Source organism: Alosa sapidissima, chromosome 6 (assembly GCF_018492685.1).
Source record: "Alosa sapidissima isolate fAloSap1 chromosome 6, fAloSap1.pri, whole genome shotgun sequence".
Lineage (NCBI taxonomy): Eukaryota > Metazoa > Chordata > Actinopteri > Clupeiformes > Clupeidae > Alosa > Alosa sapidissima.
In genome coordinates this window covers 5447241-5471063 of record NC_055962.1, presented here as the reverse complement: position 1 = coordinate 5471063, position 23823 = coordinate 5447241, and the positions used below count along the sequence as shown (strand labels likewise).

Sequence of the window (23823 nt, the reverse complement as noted above, 5' to 3'; positions counted from 1 at the left end):
AGTCTCTTGGCACTGAGATAAAATATTACTGTTTACCTCAGACAACAATGTTTCACGTTTGCCTTTCTGTGAATCTCTGCAGTCCAACAGATTTAAAGCTGTGGGTGGTGAGTGTCACTTTAGCGGCTGACCACAGTGAAATAGCACACCTGGCCTTCTCTCTCAGCTGAGCAGAAACGGTTCAGGTGTGCTAAGTGGCTCTCTCACGGGTCCTCTCCCGAATGCAGGAAAGCACATCTGAGCACATTTCTCTCTCTCTCTCTTTCACTCTTTCTCTTTCCTTCTCTCTTTCTACCCCCCGCCCCTCTCTCAAACCTAAATCAGCAGTCTTCCTCTGTTTCTTTTTGTCAGGCGCTTGCTCTTGTTATTAACCTCCATTACACGCTTGAATTGAGTTTAATTCAAAACTTTTTCGACTCTTTTCTTCTTTTGCATGTACGTGCACAGCGTACAGTAACATGCCTCCTGTGAGACTTGCCAGCTTGTGTCCTTAGTGGCCAATGCGACCGACCGCTGTCAATCCAATTTATCACACTCGGTGGGAGTTTGTGTCTGGAAGACCCACCGACGTGCCCCGTGTCCTGAATCTGTCAGAGGAGGCCCGGCGGAGAGCTCGCCAGCACTGTCACAGCCAATCCGATGACAAGGAGAAAGCCCCCAAAGATTGCAACTGAAAAGCTGCGCCATGTCATTTGTGGTTTGCATGTGCATTTTGGACGGGCGAGACTGTTGCAAGCTTGACTGGCATGCCACTTTCTGATGTCTTTTAGCCCCGGCGAGAAGGTGGTTGTCTCAATACAAGCATGTTTTTGCTGACTTTGCCATTTTGGATATAAACACATTAATACAAATACAATAACACTCCCTTAAACTATGTATATGTATGTATGTATGTATGTGACAGAAAGAGAGGCAGAGAGGGACAAAGATGCTCCAGAACCTTCTCTCCCTATTTGTCCTCTTTCGTACACTTCGTATGCATATGTTTCAACATGCTATTACATACTCGCACAATGCAAATGCAGATCATTTTTCCCCCAGGATGGCAAAATTCCACCAGGTAAACATAAGCAGGTGTGCCTGACTACAGGATCACACTCAGTCTTTGGTACCGCACACTTTGTTTGTACAAGTAAAGCGCAATCAAGTCTGTGACCTTCTAAAATATCCCCGCGCTCTTTGAAAGTCAGCTTGTCACGGCTTCTGTTTTCTCTGGCCCTCAATGACTCACCGACAGCATCATCACTTACAAATCAACGCAGGATAATGAAACACATAGTTTAGGTCTAGCACAGGGTAGAAGATGTGCCTTTGAGCTTGATGATATGGAGGGAAATGATCTGTCATTGTTCTCTTCCTGGCAGTCTTGGTCTTTCATTTTTTTTTGCCGTGCTCACACCAGCACAGATGCATTAACAGGCACCAGCAAAAAACACACCCACACACTTCCTGTAAATCCTCCAGTTTAAGCTCACTGTGTCTATCCTTTTATCCTCCTCTCACCGGCTATGAACAACACTCAATACGGGATTTGAGTTCATTTTCATATCAAAGAGAAACTCTCTTACTCACAGTCTCTGTTATACTGTTTCTCTCTCTCTCTTGATCTCTCACTCTTTCACTCTCTCTCTCTCACTTCCAGTCTCGCTCTCTCAGCAACATCTCCTCATCTTTGGCACAGTTCACCCACAGTACTAACTCAGTGCCACCCTCCACCTCCACACCAACAGACATGGCGACACTGTCAAGTAGACACACTTATATGATGATATTCTACAGCCCCCGGTGGTGGGGCAGATTATTGCAACTCACCTGGAATTGCCTCCAGCTCCTCTGGGGCATCCTGGGGCAGTTTGGTCACCGGACCTGTCACGCCTGCCTGGCTCTCAGTCAGCTTGGCTCTCTCATTGACTCCTGGAGAATGAGAAGAGAGCATCCATCACACTGTTATACCCATACAAGTGATATACTGTGCTGAACCTTGAAGAACAGAACATTGTGAAATATAAGGCACTATCAATTCCTATTAATAGTGGGGGGTGGGGAAGGTCAGGTTCCAACAGGAATAGCATCAGGGAGCTACGACTCAGCCAACTCATTTCATTTTCTGTTCTACCCATAGACAAAACGCTGGAGTCATTTCGGTGTCACTAAATACAAATTTGGACTTGCACAATCAGGACTCGGGGTCTCTGAACCCAAACCTCCCTGCTCTCGTTACAGTGGATCAAGCAGAGCTTCAATCCAATCAGGCTGTGACTGCAGCATTAGAAGAGTCCGGGGCAGAGTCTCTGTCGGAAATTAGATTTCTCTCCCCCCCCACACACACACACACTAAAGGGCTTTTCCCTCCCTGGTTTTTATTACCCTGGGGGTCCGACACGTAACAGTTCCCAGAAAACACACTGAAGATTAGCTCTGAATGCAATCAGCTCCGACGTGACATTAATTCGTGTTTGACCTGATAGGAGTTTTGAGTTCAACCCCCCCACCCCTCACCTTCCACAGCTATATCCTGCAGCTCTTTCAGAAAGTTTTGATGGCGTAGGATGGAAACCAAACGTTCATCTGCAAAAAAAGGGAAGAGAGGAAGAGAGTGAGAGAGCCCTGAAATATGCCCTGAAATATACAGCCTCTCCTGCCACCAAACAATTCATCATTGGGCTCTGAGAGTGTGAGAGAGAGAGAGATAGGGAGGGATAGAGAGAGAGGGATAGAGAGAGAGAGAGAGATGGAGAGAGTAAGGAGGAGAGATAGGGAGGGAGTGTTTCTAGTAAATTACAGCCGAGTCGAGCTTTTCTGCCTTTCTGCTGACCCAGAAAGAGTGCCGAGTCAACGCTCACACTCTTTCAGCACCGTCGCTTCCTCCACCCACACCATCTCTTCTTTCTTATTTCACTTCACTGTCAAACTCTTCCCTTTATCCATCTCGCCGGTGTTCCTTTTCTCTCTCTCTCTCTCTCTCTTCCTCTCTTTCTCTCTCTCTCTTTCCTCGGCTTGCGTTTCTCTTTCCTCCAGGTGTTTGATCGTCTCATGTGCGAGGTAGCTTCACCTCAGTGTCTCAAAAGAGAGCCACGGATAACAACAAGCAAAAGCATCTCAGAAAACTGACTTCAGGTCAGCAGCCTACTATTTTCCCCTCTGCATTCCCTCTCTAACCCACTGCCTGTCTAGCAGTTGCCAACTCCCCGCTGTGCGGCACCCCCTACATCAGGCGGGGACGGCCTCAGGCAAACATGGGTCTCTCCTCTGAAACACGCGGTCCTGCTGACTGCTTGTTTGCACCAGACAATGCTGTACTTCCACAGAGGAGCCACTACTCTCATGAAGGGACATAATCATGGTGTGTGGTTGTGTGTGTGTGTGTGTGTGTGTGTGTGTGTGTGTGTGTGTGTGTGTTACCAATTGTTTGCATGCCCAACCCTAACAGACAGAGGCCGTGACTGCACTGAGAGGGAAAGGACAAATGAATTCCATTTCATTGTGTTTGTGTGAACACCTGGTCAAGCCGTAGACATGAAGTCAGGTCTCCACAATGCTGAGCTGGCAGCCTTTCGCCTGTGTCATCCGAGTGCATTCACCCGTGCGCTATAATGACCTCTACTTATGATGAGACAATCATCTGCAGTGCAACCCACTGATTTCATTGAGAGAGGTAACAAATTGTCCAACATTGTGCAACGGAGCAGGAAATGGCAGGGAGGCACTGGGCATAGAACACAGCCCCAGAGCCCAGAGTCCTAAGCCCTCAACCTACCCAGACTCACTCAAGACTTATCAGTCGCTAGTCGCCGCAATAACAACCACTCTCTAACATCAAAAGACTGGACCTATCTCTGGAGGGATTGCCTGAGATGGGGGGGGGGTACTTAGGGGACAAGTAGTGTTGAAGCTCACTCAGCTCACCTGTCCTTAGTATATCCAGGCACTGTTGACTGACAGGTAAGGGGTGTGGCAAGGAAAGAGCATCTGCGATTACCTCCACAATGCACTTCATCAACTGTAAAGGGGCAGGTGGATGGACAGGTAAAGGTGGTTACCAGGTGACAAGTACAGATAGGTATCAGACAAATTTCATTTATAATAGAGTGAAAAGATGGTTACTCTCTGATGGTGTTTGTCACCAGAACGTTTTTCATCTTTGGCTAATAATCTGAACTCTTATGACCATTTTGTCATCCTGACTTGAGAGCATCCTGAATTGTAGCATCATCATTCAAAGCAGCATGTGAGACATGACATAATGTAACATGCTACTAGAGGGCTTTGACATTGTTTTTTGGCTCCTTAATGTTTAATAGTGTTTGTTATTTTGGAAGATCAGAGTCTAAAACTAATTGAAATGAAACTTTGTCACAGTTGTCTTTACACCCCTTCTGCATCATACTGGCAGCTGGTCAAATTGTCATTTTCTAGTCAACCAATGGCGTGGCTCTCATATCATTGTTAGAAGTAGCCTACTTTTTTATTTATCTCTCATTCACTGTCTCGGTTGTTTCTCTCATGGTCTTACCTACTGGATGGTAAGCTTCCAAGGGTCACGCATTTGACATTCTGCTGCAGTATCAGTCCATGGCAGTATTGATTTCTTTCAAAGTCATGTGGCTTATCAAATCCAAGCGCAACTTAATACCAGCTAAAGTGCTTTGGAAAATGTTTACTATTCCTGACGAACCTTTCTATTGATTTTGCAACTCAAAAACAATTTGATTCAAAATTTCTTTCACCAAACTACAGTTATAACATTGGCTCACAGATAATAAGAGTTATCGGTTTGTTTGTAATATGGAATTCAAGTTAATTGGTCGTTTTTTGTTTTGTTTTTTGTAGCCTAAGGATTTCTTGCTGGGCGTAGCCTATGGTTGGTCAGCTTTAATTGTCAGTAGGCCTATGCAATAGCCTACTTTCCCACCTTCATGGTCTATTAGATTAGACTATTTTAATTTTGATTGACCTAAAATTGCCTCTTATATCTCTTAGTGCGTTGTTGTTTAGGTTTTTAAAAAAACTTGAATAGATGAAAAGCGCTAAAGATAGCATGAGCTTGTCGTTCTTTCATGCTCTCGTGAATGCAGCTCGAGCTGAGAGCGCGGCACCCTTGAGACGAGCTGTCACATCGGTTCGATGGGTTTGAACCAATCATCTAACTTATACAAAGCTCATACATGTCATTTATGTAGATTAGCCTACAATTTAAACATTTAAATGTATCCAAACAGAGTTAAAGCCCCACATTGAAGACATTATGAGGCGTTTAAGTCCAACTGAGTAAAAATGCGTGCAAACTTCGAGGGATAGTCTGTCTTACCCTGATGTCCTCATTCTCCCCTTTAGACACTGGTAATGGAGAAACTGTGGAGGATGGACATAAATGTACATTTAGGCTATATAAAAAACGCAGCAGGCTGAAAAGGATTCGTCAAAGGGCATATTGACATGTGTAACAGAAAAGCAGAATAGATGTAGGCTATTGAGTGGAAAACATTTAGCGCAGATATTTCAACGAATTATCAAATAGGCTACTCTGCATACAAATGTAAAGTGCTTTGGAAAATAACATACAGTAGGCCTATCTACATTTCAAATTAATTCTCTGTAACATATATTAGTCAAATATATTTATCGCAATCAGCTCCAGTTGTCCATTATATTTCCGCCGCACTTGGAGCTGTCCTTGGTGCTGAGCCAAAGCAGCGCCTCTTGACAAACGATACAAACGAGTAGAATATTTGACACAATTGTCAAAGCTAATGTTTCGAAATGCCTGTCGCTTACCGTAATTCATCAGGGCCATCAACACAAGGCATCCCGTCGTAATCATTGTACCGTTGACAATACGATGCAATCGCCGTTGAGATGTGAAGCGACAGATCTCTGTGACTACTTTTAACTTTGTTCTCTTGGAACCGAAAGTGTGAACAAGGGGGGTGTTCTCATGGACGCGTTCTCTACGGAACTTGGGTGCTCTGGTTGGTTCTGAGGCACGAGATGCAAAAATAACGTGCCGCTACTCTGCCAGGGCTCTACGAGCTACTTACTGCAACGACACCTGCATTTTATAGGATGTGAGAGAGAAAGGAAATGACATCACCTCTGTCAGTGCTAGCAGAACACCTTTGCCTGAGATAGAGTAAGGTGTGTGTGTGTGTGTGTGTGTGTGTCTGTGTGTGTGTGTGTGTATGTATGTGTGTGTGTCCGCGCGCGAGTGTGTGTGTGTGGGTCCCTCTATAAAACAAGCGAATAAAAATTTGACCAGCTACATACAGTGTTGCTGTCCACAAAATACATGCTTTTTTCAAGAGGTTTTGGAAATTTAATTTGGGGGTTAATCCATTACCAAAACGGAGCAAACTCCTTAAGGAGAGCATCCAACAGCAAAAACGGTAACATACTGTTCATTTACATACATTCATTCATTTAGCAGATGCTTCTTATTACAAGGGCCACTGTCCCGGAGCAACTTGGGGTTAAGTGTCTTGCTCAAGGGCACAACGGCCAGAATTGAATCTGCAACTTGTCAGACTACTGTATGCTAGCCCAGCTCCTTAGCCACTATGCTGTTGCCTAGACTTCATTACATTACAGCCTCACTGGATTCAATCAGCACTATGATTAAGAGTACTCAGGGGAGTCTATGGCCGTCATGGAAATATGGACATGGTTAAGTATCCACCTAAAATTTAAAATCTAAAACACTCTGGGTATTTAGACACATACACAGACACAAACATGCAGAAGTAGGGAGTTACATCATACAGGTTGCTTTTGTCATAATGAATTGTTGTGATTGGAAAAATCCCCCTCTGGACTTTTAAAACATAGCCTTGCATCAGTAAACAGATCATTGTGCATGCACTTACATACACATACTTAAGCCAGTCCTTGTGGTAGCAGTTCTAAACGAGACAAAGAACATGTATGTTCCTCTGGAGACTACCACTAGTATCTATTGTCTGAAAATAATAGGTTGCTAGGACACTGCTTGTTAAAAATACAGGATATTACCTCACCAATGGCAGTCTCCCTCTACTATGTTTTCTAAACAAATAGAAAAATGTCACATATGGACATGATGGAAAATGACTCAATACGATACCTTCTTCTGTGTGTGTGTGTGTGTGTGTGCTTAGGAGGGGTGCATGAGATAAACAGATGAAGTAGGTATTTTGAATAGACAAGCAGACAGATACAGACAGGGTAACCATACCCAAAGATTAAAGATATACAGTAGGTCTATGGTCAGACAGAAAGACAAAGAGAGAGAGAGAATTATTTATGTAGTATTGCATTCTCTTTTTCATCTTTCCTTCTCTCAAATAACCAGGTGAAGATCTATAAAACATCATAACACCTGCATGTGTTATGTTGACAGAAAACAAAAGGGTAATAAGGTCTCATCTCACTGTGATTTTCTATACAACCTGACATGACAACAAAGCACACGGAAGGCCCATATTTGTTAAACGCATGGCAACCAGTGGGCAGGTGATAACAAATTATGATAAATAGTCGTCAAACGGAGTAGGTTACTACATGTTTAATTTCCTCTGGCCCCATTTTGCTTTCTCACAGATTAAAATGTCCGTTACCTGTCACCACGGGTGATTTATGCACTTCAGGACACTGTTTAATTTCCATAGCAGATTCCCTTGCTTTCATGCCCTGAATTCATCCTAGGTGCTTATCACACGTTTGATCAGTGATGCAACACGCATTAAAATCTGGTTAGTTGTTGAGTGGGTGATTTGACTATCTAGTCCCATTGGTCTTGGCCTTTATTAAATGCAGGATGTGTCAGAGCGTCATTCCGCAATCTGCGCTTCTGCCAAAAAAGAGGAATCTGTGACTCACTTTAGTTCTTTGCAGAAAGGCTGTATGTGTCTGTAGATTTGAGATTCATCAGACTCTTTGAAAAGTAGTTGGCTTGCTAGAACAAAGAATAAAGTGAGTGCCAATGGCTTCTTGTGTTATATCTTTGCAAATACTATTTTTTACTTCTTTCTTGTCTTGTTTCTTGTCATAGTCAGAGGGATTCAGACATTATGTCTCACATTCAACCGTTCCAGTCGTTTGAAGGTGACACCAACATTTTTTGAAATCATACACCACAGTTGATGTGCACAGTGAGCTGTCATATTGGTGGCAAGTCTCATTGTGATTTCACTTGTAACAAAAACAATATGTCATACAATTCTAAATATCAAATGTTCACTGTTTCTATATTACAACAAATGCGTTGACACGCTCTAAGGATTAAATTGAATCAGTCTTGCATGGACATTGGCTTTAATTAAAAAGCTTTAATCAGAAGCAAGCTAGACAGTAGTTTGTGTGATGGTTTTTTCCAGTATCAAATTTCCTATTTCTCTATCAGCAAAGATGGTAATCGCTGACATAATAAAGGGAATTTGCCATCACCCAAGAGTGCTGTTTGCCTGGTATCAAATGTGGCTACAGTGCTGTTTGCTTAAGCCAGGCTTTCAAAAGACAGAACAGAGAGCATACTGTACGTCCCTGCTTAATATAGAAATCACCTGCACATTCAAACAGGCAAAAATCTGAGCGCACCTGCTTGAAACCAATATTTTACCTGCTGTCCTTGCTTTACACTGTGTACCTTTATCTAAATGCTTTTTCAATTTAGCACATGAGAAAAGCCTTCCTATAAGCACAGCATTAGTGAGTCAACTATTTATGTGTATCAACTTCTGCAGTCCTACACTGAAGTCTCTTTCAGTTGTTCTGTATCAACTTCTGCAGTCCTACACTGAAGTCTCTTCCAGTTGTTCTGTATCAACAAAAAGGATCTCAGTGATTCCAGTGTTTGTTTTTTTGTTTTTTTAAGCAAGCCAACATGTAGCCTCCATGAACATTAGAAGCCATAAATAATTACCTGATCTCACTCAATTAACCTAAAACTGTTTAAGTACTTCTAATTGTCTCTGGGTTATTGCCTATTAATGACTATTTTGGTATTTTTTTCACATAGATTTGTAGTAATTCAAAAATATACTGGACACACACACCTATGCTTATCATGGACCTCAAATGTTTAGAAAGATTGTCACAATGGATCAAACAACCTTGGATATCATACTACCAACCATAGAGGTAAAGATCTTTCATACATAATCTCAATACATGTAAAGGGCCTAGAGCTGTCGGGCTTTTAGCACAGTGGACAATTTCATAATATGTTTTAAGGTTTTCATTGTCATTTGTAAATAATAATGATAATAATAATGATAATCATTATTAGCATTATCATCATCATTTAGTGACTTTTACGATTCTGTATTTCACTCTGTTTAATTTAAAGTGTATACAGAGAATTGTATGGTCTAGAATATACTGGAGGTATATTCTAAACCTATTTTCAAGCAGGTGTAAGCTACTCAAATATTTGAAACCTACTGTCAGGCTTAAACAAACATCCCAGGCCATTAGGGTAAGACAGAGAGCAGTGTTAGCTCTGGAATGGAATCTCCAGTCGCCAACATAGCACAGGTTAGAAATGTTCATATGGGGCCACACCTTTCAAAAGATATCAAATAGATGTTTTTCATAGGAGGCATAGGCATGGCAAATGCATCTTTTATTCTTTCATTTCCGCGGCAGGCTTGTGTAAGTGGCTTAAGCAGGTCCTCATTGTGTATTTTGACGTGAGATGTGACTGGAGTCGAGGGACTGACGTTCTGTTGGGGGAAAGCCTGAAAACACGTCTCAGGTTGCAGCCTCCAGATCCGGTTATCTCATTAGCCGGGGGTGCGGCGTGCCCCAGTCTGGTTTACCTTTATGCAGGGCCTGCTTTTAGAAGCCGCGCTATTGTTCTTTCCACAGATTTCCCTTTCACCTCTGCCTCCAGCGCTTAATGAGTTTGAAAGCCATGCTGCCCCTGGACCAGAAAAAGCTCGCCTAATTACTTTTCATTGGTAAACAAATTAGAACTGCATTACATTGGGGCTAAATCTGACTTGCACCTGGTCCCTGTCTAACCTCCAATTAGCCCAGCCGCTTCCTGATCAAGATATGATGTTTTAGAGATGGTTCAAATGTCCCCTCTTTTTTGACATAACTGGAGTGTAATTACCTTCTGTTCAGATTTAGTGCATAGATTATGTTATGAAAAAGGAACAGCTTCCACACTGGCAAAAGCAAAAGCACATCACATTTCATAGGAGTGGTAGACTAGACGGCTTTCCTAAATTATCGACAACTGACTTCTCACCACATGCCAGTATTGGCCATCACAGATGTTAAGAGCAATGGCAATGACGGCACAAATGCAAAATCGACCTCTAGTGGTCACTACAGAGATTACGGTTGTACAGAGTGAAAAAAGACCTTGAAAGAAATATTTACATCAAATGGTCAAAGCCTCGTTTCGGAAAGCACTTCAAAACAGTCAGACAACAATCACTAAGAAAGTGTCCAGCTCTGGTTTAGTGTCCAGAGCGTTACAGGCAGGTCAGAGCCACGGTAGTCCGAAGGAGGAGGTAGGTGAGGGGCAAGAGATAGCTGAGCACGGAGGCCCTCTGCCCACTGGAAGTTGCGACGTCTTCTGATGGAGTAGTGGTCTGCCCATTCTCCACAGCGCTGGGCTTGGTGAAGATGTAAGGGTGATCCTTCACGTGGGAGAGGACAGAAACATGGCAGACAGGTTAGTGTGAGCTCTCTAAGTGAGCCTGTAAGTAACTGTGGACTGCGTTGTGGGCTGTTAGATTCACAGACAGGGAGCGTGCTCACCGGTGGAGGACATCTTAGTGGAATGGGTTTAGAGAAACTCTCTACCATTAACTTCTCTCCCTCAGCTTGGAACTGTACAAATGACAATTTTTCAAAAATTTCACAAATGTCAGAGAAAGCCATGACAATTATCCAACCATAACTGTATTATGTTCCAGTCATTTTTGATTTGCATAGAGTGGGACATCCTCCTTAACAGTGAAAGAAAGCTATGTGGAAAACTTGTGGTGTTTTTTAGTAAAAAGTTATGCATAACTTGGTGGCTTTAGTAAAAAGAGTATGACTCATATAAACACTAGCATTTTCTATCGCACCATGTTGTTCCACAGGCCCTTGGCCAGCTCTTCGTGTCCTTTCATGGTGAAGTGGAAACAGTCTGGTGTGAAGAAGCTCATGTCAATCTTCCCATTCTGACAGTGGATGTTGAGACATCGAGAGGAGAGGAAAAGGTTGACATTACTGCTCCAAAATGTTTTGACAGTTTGATAACAAGGTTATCTTTGCAAACCTGACGCCACAGCCTCAAAATGTAACATAAATATAAACATTTCAAATGGTCTTAGGGTGCTCACAATGTCAACACATGTGAGAAATAAAGAAGATGCAAACAGACAGGGGACACTGAAGGTTATTCAAAAAACAGGGCTTATTTCATTGAAGTGGCACCAGATTAATGTCTTCCTTCCTTTTGCTATAGGGCTACATTTTGGTAAAAAAAACTGTGTGTTGTGTTATTTGTACCGGAAGCCGTGGAGGATCCGCATATTTGAGGAAGGGTTGAAGGACCACAGCAAAGTCCTTTTTGAAGAATCGATCTGTGTAGAGCAGCTGCTCTAGCCGTTTCTGTGTGGGTGGATGGGTGGAGGAGAGAGTTAGGGCCCGATTCACTAGGGCCTTCATGCCCTGCTAAACTAAGAGCTCTCAGAAGCTACATGCGCTGGTGAATATGGGGCAAGAATGGGGCAAGAATGGGACAAGTAAGTCAAAATGATCATCACTAATTCTGGGTAGATTATTGATGCGAGTCTTATTTGGACTTTTTTTTGCCAAGCTCTGTAATTGCATTTTCTATTTTCATTTGATTGGCCAAACCTGCAGTAACTCAATTGGTAAATCATGTGTGTCTCAAAATCAATAGCTTTGCCTTCTATTTCCATCTTAAAGGAAAACTCCAGCAATTTTTCACACATATCCCTTTTATCGAGGTCATTGAGTACTGTCAGCTTTTTAAAATCATGCCCCCAGAGTGTAGCGCTGTAGGAACTCCTAATACATAGCACCGTTTTTTTATATACAGTTAAGACCACAATTATTCATACCCCTGGCAAATATTGATGTAATGTTGATTTTCTCTTGAACCAATATGTTTGATCTGACTGAAAATTACACTGCCACATGCCAAAAGGTTGTAAGACAATGTGGTAGAAACATGGAATCAAAAATTTTTTTTTATGAAAAATGGCATGTCCAAAATGATTCATACCCTTTTTAAATAATCAATGGAAACATTTTTATTTACCATCAAAGCTCTCGAAATACCTACCAAGCCTGTCCATGTCTCCACAATGATTTTAGACCGCACCTTTTTAGCAGCAACCTGGGTTTTGAGGCAGGAACGATTATTTGCCATCACTTTGGCCTTGTGTTAACTTTTTTGACTGATTGAGGTCTGGACTCTGGCTGGGCCACTCTAAAATGTTGATATTGTTCTCTGTTAACCATTTCTTGCCTTGTTTAGCTGTATGTTTTGGATCATTGTATGGTGTAATGGTCCAATGATGCTTATTGGGGCAGGTCTGCCTGCCTGATCTTTTCCTCCAAAATCTCAGTGTAGCCTCTTGCTTTAGTGTTTCCGTTTACTTTGAGAAGGTCACCAGGTTCCCCTGGTTGAAAAACATCCCAAAAGAATACTTTTCTAACCCCCACAATTTAAATGGACATGATGTCATTGGAATGTAATGCTTATTTTTTTATGCCAATCTCAGGCCATGTCCCTGGGTCAAAAAGAAATAAAAAGCTAATTTTTTTTGTCCAGGTGTGCCCTTATAAAGGTTAAGCTGAGTTGTGCATGTTTGGAGAAGAGTGATCCATGATCGGCATCCAAGATAACCATAAGTGATCCATTTTGAGATGGAGTCAAAATTTCAACCACCAAAACACCATCCACAATGTGGAGAATAGCTATAGAAATGTATTAGTTTTGAGTGTTTTTCAGACAATGGAACCTGGTGAACTTCTCAAAGTAAACAGTAACACTAAAACAAGGGGTTACATTGAGAGATTTTTGGTGGAAAAGATAAGCTGCCGAGAGACCTGCCCCAGTGGGCATAATTGAATCACACAATGATCCAAAACATACAGCCAAACAAGGCAAGAAATGGTTAACTGAGAACAATATCAACATTTTAGAGTGGCAGAGCCAGAGTCCAGACCTAAATCCGTCAAAAAAGTGAGCACAAGGCCAGAGTGATGGCAAATAATCGTTCCTGACTGAAAACCCGGATTGATGTTAAAAAGGTGTGGTCTAAAATCATTGTGGAGACATGGATAGGCTTGGTAGATATTATAAGAACCATTTTGAGAGTTGTTAATGCAAATAAATATGTTTCCATTGATTATTTAAAAAGGGTATGAAGGGGTGAAATTTTGGACTTGCCATTTTTCATAAACAATGCTAAAAAAGATAAAATCCAACATGATTCCATGTTTCTACCACATTATCTTACAACCTTTTGGCATGTGGCATTGTCATTTTCAGTCAGAACAAACATATAAGTCAAGAGAAAATCAACATTACATCAATATTTGTCAGGGGTATGAATAATATTGTTCTTAACTGTATATAGCGACAGTACTCGGTGACTTCGAGAAACAGAGCTTTATGTGAAAAATTGGTTCTCCTTTAATGAACGCATAAACAACTCTCCCAATGCTTCCTCTGAGTAGCATGGGGTGGCGTGTATCTAAAGTAGGGATGACTCACCTGAAACTCCAGATTGACCGACACCAGTTCCTTCAGATCAGCTGAGCCGGTCGCTGGCTTCACTAAACAGGAACAGAAAGACCTGCACAAAACAGAACCAAACGCATTTCCAGACACAATGGCCCGGTTTCCCATACGTGGATTAAGCCTGGTCCCAGACAAAAAGGCTTTTTCAATGGATATCTCCATTGAAGTTCTCTTTTAGTCCAGGACTAGGCGTAATCCACATACATGAATCCAACCCAATGTGTTTGAATTGAACTCACATGAAAGCAAGCACAAAAAAAAGGAAATTACTACATTTGTTTTTGGGATGCAATTACAACATGGCATATTGTCATACATTTTGAGCAGATATATGCACGCTTGGTTTAGCAATCGTATAACATACAAGTTTGTAATAAACATACAAGTTTGTAATATTCATCCAAGTGTGTAAAAACATACAAAAGGACAGAAATTCTGTTATTATGCCGTATTCCAGTGACCAGTCATTGTACAGCTCCTAGTTTGTCATTGCCCACAGGGTGGTTTAGCTCCCATAGGAATGAAGCACTAAAACAGTCATAAAACCCCTTGGCATTCACCCCAATTGTGAACATTATATTCTGTAGTGGTTGGTAGAGTATAAAAGTGGACAAAACTGCTGACAAGGACAGAGACATCAGTGTTCACTGGCCTGAACGCTGATCATTACGCTTTACACTTGTAGTTAGAGATCATCAATCTTCGGAAATTGCCTTTTTCATCCACTTATTGCCAAGTTAGCACTGAGGCCTCTGCTGTTGAGGGGCCGCTACTCTACGAGAAGTATTTGTCATTCAGAGAGCATGAGAGTCAAGCATGCACAAAGGTCAGATATGACCAATGGTGATTGTTTTAGCCGGTCAGCCTAGTCCCGGTCACATGACGGGGGGGGGGGGGGGGGGGGTGAAAGGTCAAATACCTCTGGAGCAGGCAGCCTGGGGTGGGCTTCTGCACCTCCCTCAGGGTCTCCATAGGCAGAATCTGCACCACGTTCACGATCATCCGTGGAACCTACCAAAACACACACACACACACACACACACACATTTTCATCCAGTGTTCTGTATCTTCCTCCATCTTGTATATTGTTTCTTGTATCTGGGACTATATTTTATTTCCTGTGATGTACTACTCAAAAATGTATATCTTAGGTATGTATGTACTTTGCTGAATGTATATAATTGTGCATGCCATATATTTCTTTTCAAATCATTCAAGACAGTTACAGACAGAACGGCCTTTTTCAAGGCAAAAAAACTAGACCAAGAAAGTTATGAAACCTGGGCAAGCTGAAGATCTATAAAGTGGTGTAGATATGAATGATCTATGATCGAATGATCTATTCCACTGACTGATCTATGAAGTGGTGTAGATATGAATGATCTATGATCGAATGATCTATTCCACTGACTGATCTATGAAGTGGTGTAGATATGAATGATCTATGATCGAATGATCTATTCCACTGACTGATATCAAAACAGAAACCTCACCTCATTCATCAACATCTCCAAGGACACAGTCATGTAGTAGATGAAGTTTTCCACTGAAAAGAGGGACTGAGTGAAGAAGGAAGGAAATGAAATATGAAATGTGCAATTCCAATCAGCCAAGGCAATTCACCTGCTGGCAGGGTTTGTTGAAGCTTTCTTGTATGGCAGTCAAGATTATATATACACACTGTATGTATAAATAAATTGGGTAATGTTCTGAAGGCTGTCCCAGCAGAGAATACTCTGAATGTGGTGATTCAGCATTCATCATGCCGTAGAACTGAGGTGAACACGTGATTATGTGGTCTCTAAACTTCAGTACACAGAACTCTTGAGAGAAAACACAACTTCTCTTCTGTCACTTAACCATACCTTATCTTTGCAGTAATCACAGATGTCATTCATGCCTATGAGGATGGTCAGAAGCTTCCAGTCTTCATCAAAATCTATACCCTGCAGCATCAGACAGGTCCTGTTTAATTTCTTACAAATGGTATTTTCTACAAACAGCAAAATGTTACTATTTTCAAATATAGCTATGATGTCCTTCCTATGATGTCCTTATGATTTTACCTGGTACGTTTTCAGGGTGTCAATGAGATGTCTGACCTGTCCAGGGAGATTACTGAAAGAGAAGCATTCATCAAAGTTCAGATATGCACAAACATAAACTTTTTCATATTTAATACAACACTGCCCTTACATTGGCTTACCTCAATATATGCAATCTAGATAACCCATTAAATCATTCTGATCACAATCAATAAATACACTGTCTAAAGATAAAACACAACAGCTTCCTTCCTGCACAAATGCAGCCATTATTTATTACTGACAAAGCCGAGGCTGTAAATGGACAAGGATAAATTACGTGGGTGGGAATGTATTCCTCTGCATTTACTTAGGCTAAAAGTAATAAAATGAAACTTTAAAAGGAACTTAACCTACATGGAATATAAATATCTGAGTGTGTCCCGAGACACATTCCCATTGTATGTAATTTTCTTTCAGCATTTATTTTTTCTATTAAGAAAATCCAGTAGGTTCACACTCAAAAACGAGCAAATTCACAGACTGATGGGTTGCCATGACAACACTCACAATGTGTTGTGTCCAGTGACGGCCAGGTTGAAGCCGGTCTCACTGAGGGGCGCAGGGGTACCGTGGACCGTCTTGGTGGGAGCTGGACCAATCAGGTCAGGGTTGAAGAGCTTGATAATGTCTGGGGAAAAGCAAATGTGACTGACTGTTCTAAGAACAGTACCATTTTTTCAAATTTAGAAGCCTTACTTTACTTGATACTGGTTAACATTTCTGTCAAGGCCTTTGAGTATCAAAATTAACAGATAGGTAATCAAATACCTTTGTTAACCAATTAAATAAATTAAATGTACAACAATATCATACAAAAAAGAAGTGATCACGTGGTCAAGATTGTATGCTCTTTTAAAAGTTTCATTAAAAAAAAACAAATTGAGCTAGAAATTTCCCTTTGAGCATCGCATGGAAGTATGGTCAAAATTACTCCAAGACAACTGGTGTGAGACTGCAGCTTTATTCTCGATGCCGGGAGCATGTTACCCACATGAAATGTCAAAGTAACAAGCCCACATATCTGTGGTTCAGGTCAGTTTTTATACTCTTACCCCACTCCCCACTCCCCCCCCCCCCCAACGTAGGTCGTGTTTGTGTTGGTATGCCCCATGGGGTCAGCACCATCAGATACCTTAGAACAAACATACTTCTCACTAATGATTCCCACATACTGCAGGGAGGCTTCAGGGACACAGAAGAATGAAGGGAACCATATTCTCATAGCACATACGGTTAAACTAAACATTTCATGAAATGAGAAACGTTATACCACAGAAGCCATTGACAATATCTGTCAAGATCCCAAAAGAAAAGGCAGACTCTTTACTGCAAACTTTACACATTGTCATGCATTGCGCGTGCCCAGAGGAAAACAGTTCTCTTTTCTGTCACTTATCAAAGATTTCAAGAATGCTCAATGTTTTTTTAAAATGCACTGGGTAAGACTGGAGACAGCTCTCTGAATGGATGGGCTGGTCTTTTAGAGTGTGTTTGCAGCCTGCAAATGTGAGAGGGAGAGAGAGAGAGGGAGAAGGGGAGAGAAGAAGAGAGGGAAAGCAACAGAGAGGGAGGGAGGGAGGGAGAGAGAGAGTTTGCAGTCTGCAAATGTGGACAGAACTCAACAGAAACTCACTTGCAAGCGTGATGACATCTTCAAAGGTTCCATGGCCTCCAATGCTATTAAGATCCAAACAAACACCATAAAAAAAAGGAAATTATTACTGAACTGGCTTGGACAGTCTCTCAGAAGTAGTGCTAGCAAACAACCATCAACCAGTATAAAATGCCAAACCCAATCGCATCACCACCCCTAGTTTAAGACTGTCAGACATGGTGAAATAAAATCACCCTCAGGAGTCAGTGAGCATGTGTGGAGTGACAGATATGCAGCTCTGAAAACAAACTGGAAAAAGGAAACTCAGACAACTTGCCTCCATGACACATGACGGAATTCTATAGGTATTCCCAGGACATTAGTTGCATTTGCACCAATGGCTGTCTGCAAAGTCAGACAAGCAAATGCATTAGAGCATTCTCAGACTCAGTTTGTTGTGTTCAGTTGAAAACACTGTCTCCTCAGCTAGCTGTAACAACAAACAATATCAAATAAAACAGATTTAACTTTAGATTACTTTACTAGGAAACCATTTTGAGAATAGACAGAGCACTTCCTCTCCAAATGTTCACAGCAGTGTTCTGTTTCCATCACAACAGATGGCCCCAACACAGATTATGCTCATAATTATAACTCCACATGTTGTCAACAGGAAACTACCCCAAAGACACAAAGATGCCCATGATAAGAGTGCTTTGTGTTTGTAAGCACTCACAAACTTACCGGTACCTGAAACCAATTCATTAATTTTATGAACAAGCCGTAACTCCATCACACTCCGCAAAATCATACACCAAGCATGACAGTGGGATTCACTACCGTAATATCAGGGATATCAGCCAAGCAACTCACAGTCAACGAGTCTCCGAGTGCCGCTATCACTTTGATGTCTGCAGCTTTCACCATTTCCACTGCCAAAGACAGAGAGAGAGACAGAGAGAAGGGGGAAATCATCCAAGCAGACACTTAAAAGGCAGCATGGCCTATTCTGAGTTCTTCTGGGAGCTGACAAGGAATCATAATCAGACCACGAACATCACACATGTGATTCCTTTGAAAAGACCAGTCAGGGGCTGCATAGGAGCAATCATGACAGTTACAGCTTATAAGGAGACTTTTATTTCTAATTAAATCTCTAAGACACCTGTACTGAACTGTCATTATGGGCAAAGTCTAAAGTCTAACTAAGGCTAATTTAATAAGCTGGCAAAATCTATTTGGGAATTTAATACCATGAGCAGGATCCTAAGCAACAACATGAGTGGGCCGGCTCAACACTCCCACATGCCACATAATAGCTTTAGTGCATGCACAAGACACGGTGCTCATTGTCTGCCCGCTGCACTCTGCCCACCATTCAAAATGAGATGAATAAAGTGGACGGGAGCTGTTGTCCGAGCCATGTGCCTCACCTGAGGTAGGGACAGAGGGGGAGGGAGTCATGTCGGTGCACTGGAACTGAGGATGCTTGAAGTTGGCAGGCCTGGTTTTCTCCGGAAACTCCTGAAGAAAGCACAGCCACAGGGCGGAACAGGACAGCAGAGGTTTATGTGCCACCCGTTTAGGCCTGAGCTCAGCTACTGGAATTCACAGTTTATATCTGTAGTCTCACTGTAAATATCATATTTCATCCCACACCTTTTTTGTGTTGTATCAAGATATAGACATCTAAATACCAGCAGAATACGTCATATACAAACTCATAACACTGGGTACTAAGTAAACAGAGTGTATGACATCCTGAGCCCCCTTCATTCAAGACAGACAACTACCTGATTTTACCACCATCCCTTTACCAGTGATCATGAGAGAAAGTGTCCGATAGTACCCTTTTAAGAGCCTCTTCACTGTAGTGCCTCAGTCCTTCTTCGTACTCCCACATCCAATCGCTGCCTTAGAAAGGAGGGAAACATCCTTAATTCCTCTTCATTCCTGCGTAGCCGACAATCACACGGCAACAGGGCAGGGGCCATTGACATTCCCTTGACACTGAACACAGTGGATGGCCTCAGTTGTAGAGAATGAGGTCCTCTTTCAAACATGGCTTCCTTCATCCATACTGACACCCATAATCCTCCACTTCGCTTCTAGGGGCCATGTTTGTAGAGGTTTTCTTTTTGTTTTGTTTTGATTCTATCGGTTCCACAAAGCTAAAAAAAATGCAGGTGCACACAAGCGTACGGGCTCACACAATCACACTATGCCGACCACCCCCCTCCCCCTCAACTACATATGTGGTCACCAAAGCTTGAGCTGGTGTCTTTCAGGAAAAAAAACCCACAAGCTCACACACATGCACTCTCTCACGTACACACACACACACACACACACACACACACACACACAGTACGAGCGCAATACCAAATATGTCACTGAGCCCTGACCGACTCCAGTTGGTTCCAACGCTTTTACCTTTGCCAGGGAAGGGGGCTAGCATGCATGTTACCACGGCGATCAAAAGCCACTCCATGGTCCAGCGTTGCTGGCGTAGAGCACAATGTGACACGCGAGGTCGAGCCGGGCCATTATATTCGCAGGACCCCCGGATCTCCCCCACCCAAAATAACTGTGACAAAGTCCAGCCGTGCGCCACTGAAAAAGAGCTCCACGTCACGTAACCAGCGAGGAACAGAGACCAATACTGGGAAGTCTGGGAAACCAGCAACTCCACACACACAAACAGAAAAAATATAGGACTAGAAAATACATCAATGAGGAGACATATTCACTAAAAATTAAATGCATAAATGACAAGTCACAGTGGGCAAATTGGCATTGGCCAATTTTGATTTTTCTGGTCAGAATAGATGAAAGTCTCCAAAAAATATTTATTAAAAAAATGGAACATTTATCAATTTTGCCACTTTGTACCTTACCTTTTTTATGCAGGGTTTGGATTCAGATGTGACTAGAATACATCAATCCACTTGCTTGTGTCTTTAATGGTTATGGACAAACTGGTACCTGAGACGCAACAGCTATCCAACCTGGAAAAGTCAATGTCATTAGAAATGTGATCATCTAATTTAGTTTATAACAAAAATGGAATTTCCATGACTTACTATATAATTAATTGTACAATATGGCGACCAATTATTTCAGAGCAGCCACACAGGGTTCAAGAATCTTTTACTTCTTTAGAGCGGGAGATGAGTAAATGGGAATTGAATAAACACATTTGGGCTACTCAAGCAAGCAGTAAAGTTACCAGATATACTCCACTTCTGCGTGGAAATATTTGTATTAATGTATTTTTTTGGCAAGTAAATTTAAACTGATACAACAAAATTCCCTGACATTCCATGTCTGGATAGACTTTCTAAAATTCCATGATATTCCAGAAATTCCATGACCCTGGTGGGAACCCTGATTGTACTGTGGTATACAGTAAAGGCCCTAGAATCTTTGGTTCATAGACTCCATGTTGGTTGGAAGAGCTCTATCCCACTATGCTCATACAGTATGCAATTTTTAAAGCTTGTTCTATGAGTTGGTAAAACTAATAAAAAATATAGCTGCAAGCAGCAATGTGGGGGGCAAGCAAATAAGCAGAAGTTGGGATTGGACTGGACTAGACTAAGCTAGACTAGACTAGACTGGACTGGACTGGATTGCATTGGATTGAATTGGACAGGATTAGATTGGATTGGATTGGATTGGTCTGGACTGGACTGGACTGGACTGGATTGGATTGGATTGGATTGGACTGGACTGGACTGGACTGGACTGGATTGGATTGGACTGGACTGGACTGTATTGGGATTGGGATTGCAGAGATATGAGCCTACTTCATGTGATTGTTGATTAGATTGGATTTAATTGGGCTGGACTGGACTGGACTGGACTGGACTGGATTGGATTGGATTGGATTGGATTGGACTGGACTGGATTGGATTTGATTGGACTGGATTGGGATTGCTGAGATATGAGACTACTTCATGTGATTGTTGATTGGATTGGATTGAATTGGACTGGACTGGACTGGATTGGATTGTAACTGGACTGGATTGGATTGGATTGGATTGGACTGGACTGGACTGGACTGGATTGGATTGGATTGGGATTGGACTGGACTGGACTGGACTGAATTGGACAGGACTGGATTGGATTGGACTGGATTGGATTGGATTGGGATTGGGATTGGACTGGACTGAATTGGACAGGACTGGATTGGATTGGAATGGACTGGATTGGGATTGCTGAGATATGAGCCTACTTCAAGTGATTGTTGATTGGATTGGATTGAATTGGACTGGATTGGATTGGATTGGGATTGCTGAGATATGAGCCTACTTCATGTGATTGTTGATTGGATTAGATTGGATTGGGATTGGGTTTCGAGTCCATGTAAAAAGTTTGGTTTCAAATCATGAAAGCATTAGTAAGATATGAGCCTAATTCATGTCATAGTTTTCCCTAGTGGTCAAAAGACACCAAATGTATTGTAGCTATTCAGGATGTGTTCATGAGTCCACATACCAAGTTTGGTGTTGATACGAGAAAGTCTTGCTAATTATAGCACCCCTAGTGGTCAAAAGTCACCAAATTTATTGTGCGTCCTCAGGTTGTGACCACAAGTCCACGTACCAAGTTTGAGGTTGATATGAGAAAGTATTGCTAATTATAGTGCCCCTAGTGGTCAAAGTACACCAAATGTATTGTGTGTCCTCAGGATGGGGTCCCAAGTCCATGTACCAAGTTTGGTGTTGGTACGTGAAAGCATTGCTGAGATAGGAGCTAACTTCCTGTAACTCTAGCGCCCCCCTAGTGGTCGAAGGTCACCAAATTGATTGTGTGTCCTCAGGGAGGGGTTCCAAGTCCATATACCAAGTTTGGTTTTGATATGTGAAAGTGTTGCTGAGATATGAGCCTACTTCCTGTGATTATAGCGCCCCCATAGTGGTCAAAAGTCACCAAATTTATTGAGCCTTCTCCTAATTGGGTCCTGAGCCCATGTACCGAGTTTGGTTTTGATACGTGAAAGCTTGGCGGAGATAACATTTCACTTCCTGTTTGGAGGCTTCACCGCCAATTTCGATTGGTCGTCACGGCTGACCTGTTTTGAATAAAGGTCCAAAAAGCTATGCGTTTGTGAGGCTTGGTCTGAAGATCATCTGTGCCAAGTTTCGTGAAAATTGGATGAAATTTGTGATCTGTGAAAACTTTTAAAGGTTTTTGATGAAATCCAATATGGCGGTCCAATCAATTATGTTAATGTCAAACGTTGATGTGTCAGCCTAAGGCCCTCCCAAAGTCGTAACAGAGATAACTAATATGTTTTAATTTCAAACACATCACCCCATAGAGGCCAAAATGTACTTTTGTTAATTATAGCGCCACCTGTAGGTCAAAAGTCATCACATTTATTGAGCCTCCTCCTAATTGGGTCCTGAGCCCATGTACTGAGTTTGGTTTTGATATGTGAAAGCCTTGCCGAGATCTGAGTTCACTTCCTGTTTGGCGGCTTTGCCGCCAATTTTCATTGGTCGTGACTGGCGACCAGTTTTGAGTATGGGTGTCAAAGGCAATGCAATTATGAGACATGGTCTGAAGATCATCTGTGTCAAGTTTCGTGAAAATTGAATGAAGTTTGTGACCTGTGAAAACTTTTAAGTGTTTTTGATGAAATCCAATATGGCGGTCCAATCATGTCAAAAGTTAATATGTGACAGCCTAAGGACCTCCCAAAGTATTAACAGAGATCACTAATATGTTTTAATTTCAAACACATCACCCCATACAGGCCAAAACGTAGTTTTGTTAATTATAGCGCCACCTGTAGGTCAAAAGTCATGAAATTTATTGAGCTTCCTCCTAATTGGGTCCTCAGCCCATGTATTGAGTTTGGTTTTGATATGTGAAAGCCTTGCTGAGATCTGAGTTCACTTCCTGTTTAGCGGCTTCGCCGCCAATTTTGATTGGTTGTGACTGGCGACCAGTTTTGAGTATGGGTGTCAAAGGCAATGCAATTATGAGACATGGTCTGAAGATCATCTGTGCCAAGTTTGTGACCTATGAAAACTTTTAAGTGTTTTTGATGAAATCCAATATGGCGGAGGTCCAATATGGCGGAAAGTAACGTAATAGGAGTCGTTGAACTCAGGTGCGTCAAGGGGTTCCAACTATATATCGATGTTCAAAATTGGACATATGGTTAAAAAGTTAAGTGCATGGATGCAACACCAACTTTGACCCATTGGTGGCGCTAGACTGCCTGGGGTTAAGACTTGAAAATTTGTGAAATGGAATATGGGAATGTATGGAATCAATGTGCCAAATTTCACAACTTTTTACTGTACGGTTCTATGGGCTGCCATAGACATCCACTGGAGAAGAATTATAATAAGAAAAGGTACAAACACTTT

At 42.0% G+C, this 23823-nt stretch overlaps 2 protein-coding genes across 2 annotated transcripts in view; both read right to left on the bottom strand.

Annotated features, from left to right (window-relative positions):
- chga (chromogranin A) overlaps positions 1-6099 on the bottom strand; it is a 10423-nt gene extending 4324 nt beyond the window's left edge. The window contains exons 1-5 of the mRNA XM_042094504.1: positions 5776-6099; positions 5309-5352; positions 3907-4000; positions 2500-2568; positions 1813-1914 (exon numbers count right to left, since the gene is read on the bottom strand). Coding sequence (XP_041950438.1) covers positions 1813-1914; positions 2500-2568; positions 3907-4000; positions 5309-5352; positions 5776-5821 — 355 coding nt within the window. The 5' untranslated portion in view covers positions 5822-6099. The remainder of the gene's footprint in view (positions 1-1812; positions 1915-2499; positions 2569-3906; positions 4001-5308; positions 5353-5775) is intronic.
- A 2186-nt stretch (positions 6100-8285) lies between these two features.
- si:dkey-177p2.18 (phospholipase B1, membrane-associated) lies at positions 8286-20375 on the bottom strand. The gene is made up of 16 exons (XM_042094487.1): positions 20335-20375; positions 19287-19351; positions 18871-18961; positions 18311-18369; positions 17775-17842; positions 17477-17520; positions 16351-16471; positions 15823-15874; positions 15622-15702; positions 15250-15315; positions 14676-14767; positions 13730-13811; positions 11488-11589; positions 11061-11156; positions 10747-10818; positions 8286-10625 (listed from the first exon to the last, which is right to left on the bottom strand). The coding sequence occupies exons 2-16, from the start codon at positions 19338-19340 to the stop codon at positions 10458-10460; spliced, it is 1248 nt and encodes a 415-aa protein (XP_041950421.1). The 5' UTR covers positions 19341-19351; positions 20335-20375; the 3' UTR covers positions 8286-10457.
- Positions 20376-23823: the final 3448 nt, after the last annotated feature.

Coding starts and splice junctions, on each gene's coding strand:
- si:dkey-177p2.18 (XM_042094487.1), bottom strand. CDS start 19,340: ATGTGGGAGTACGAAGAAGGACTGAGGCACTACAGTGAAGAGGCTCTT. Junction 11,590..13,729: donor CGGTCAATCTGGAGTTTCAG/GTGAGTCATCCC, acceptor CCACCCACACAG/AAACGGCTAGAGCAGCTGCT. Junction 10,819..11,060: donor AGGGCCTGTGGAACAACATG/GTGCGATAGAAA, acceptor TCATTTGTACAG/TTCCAAGCTGAGGGAGAGAA.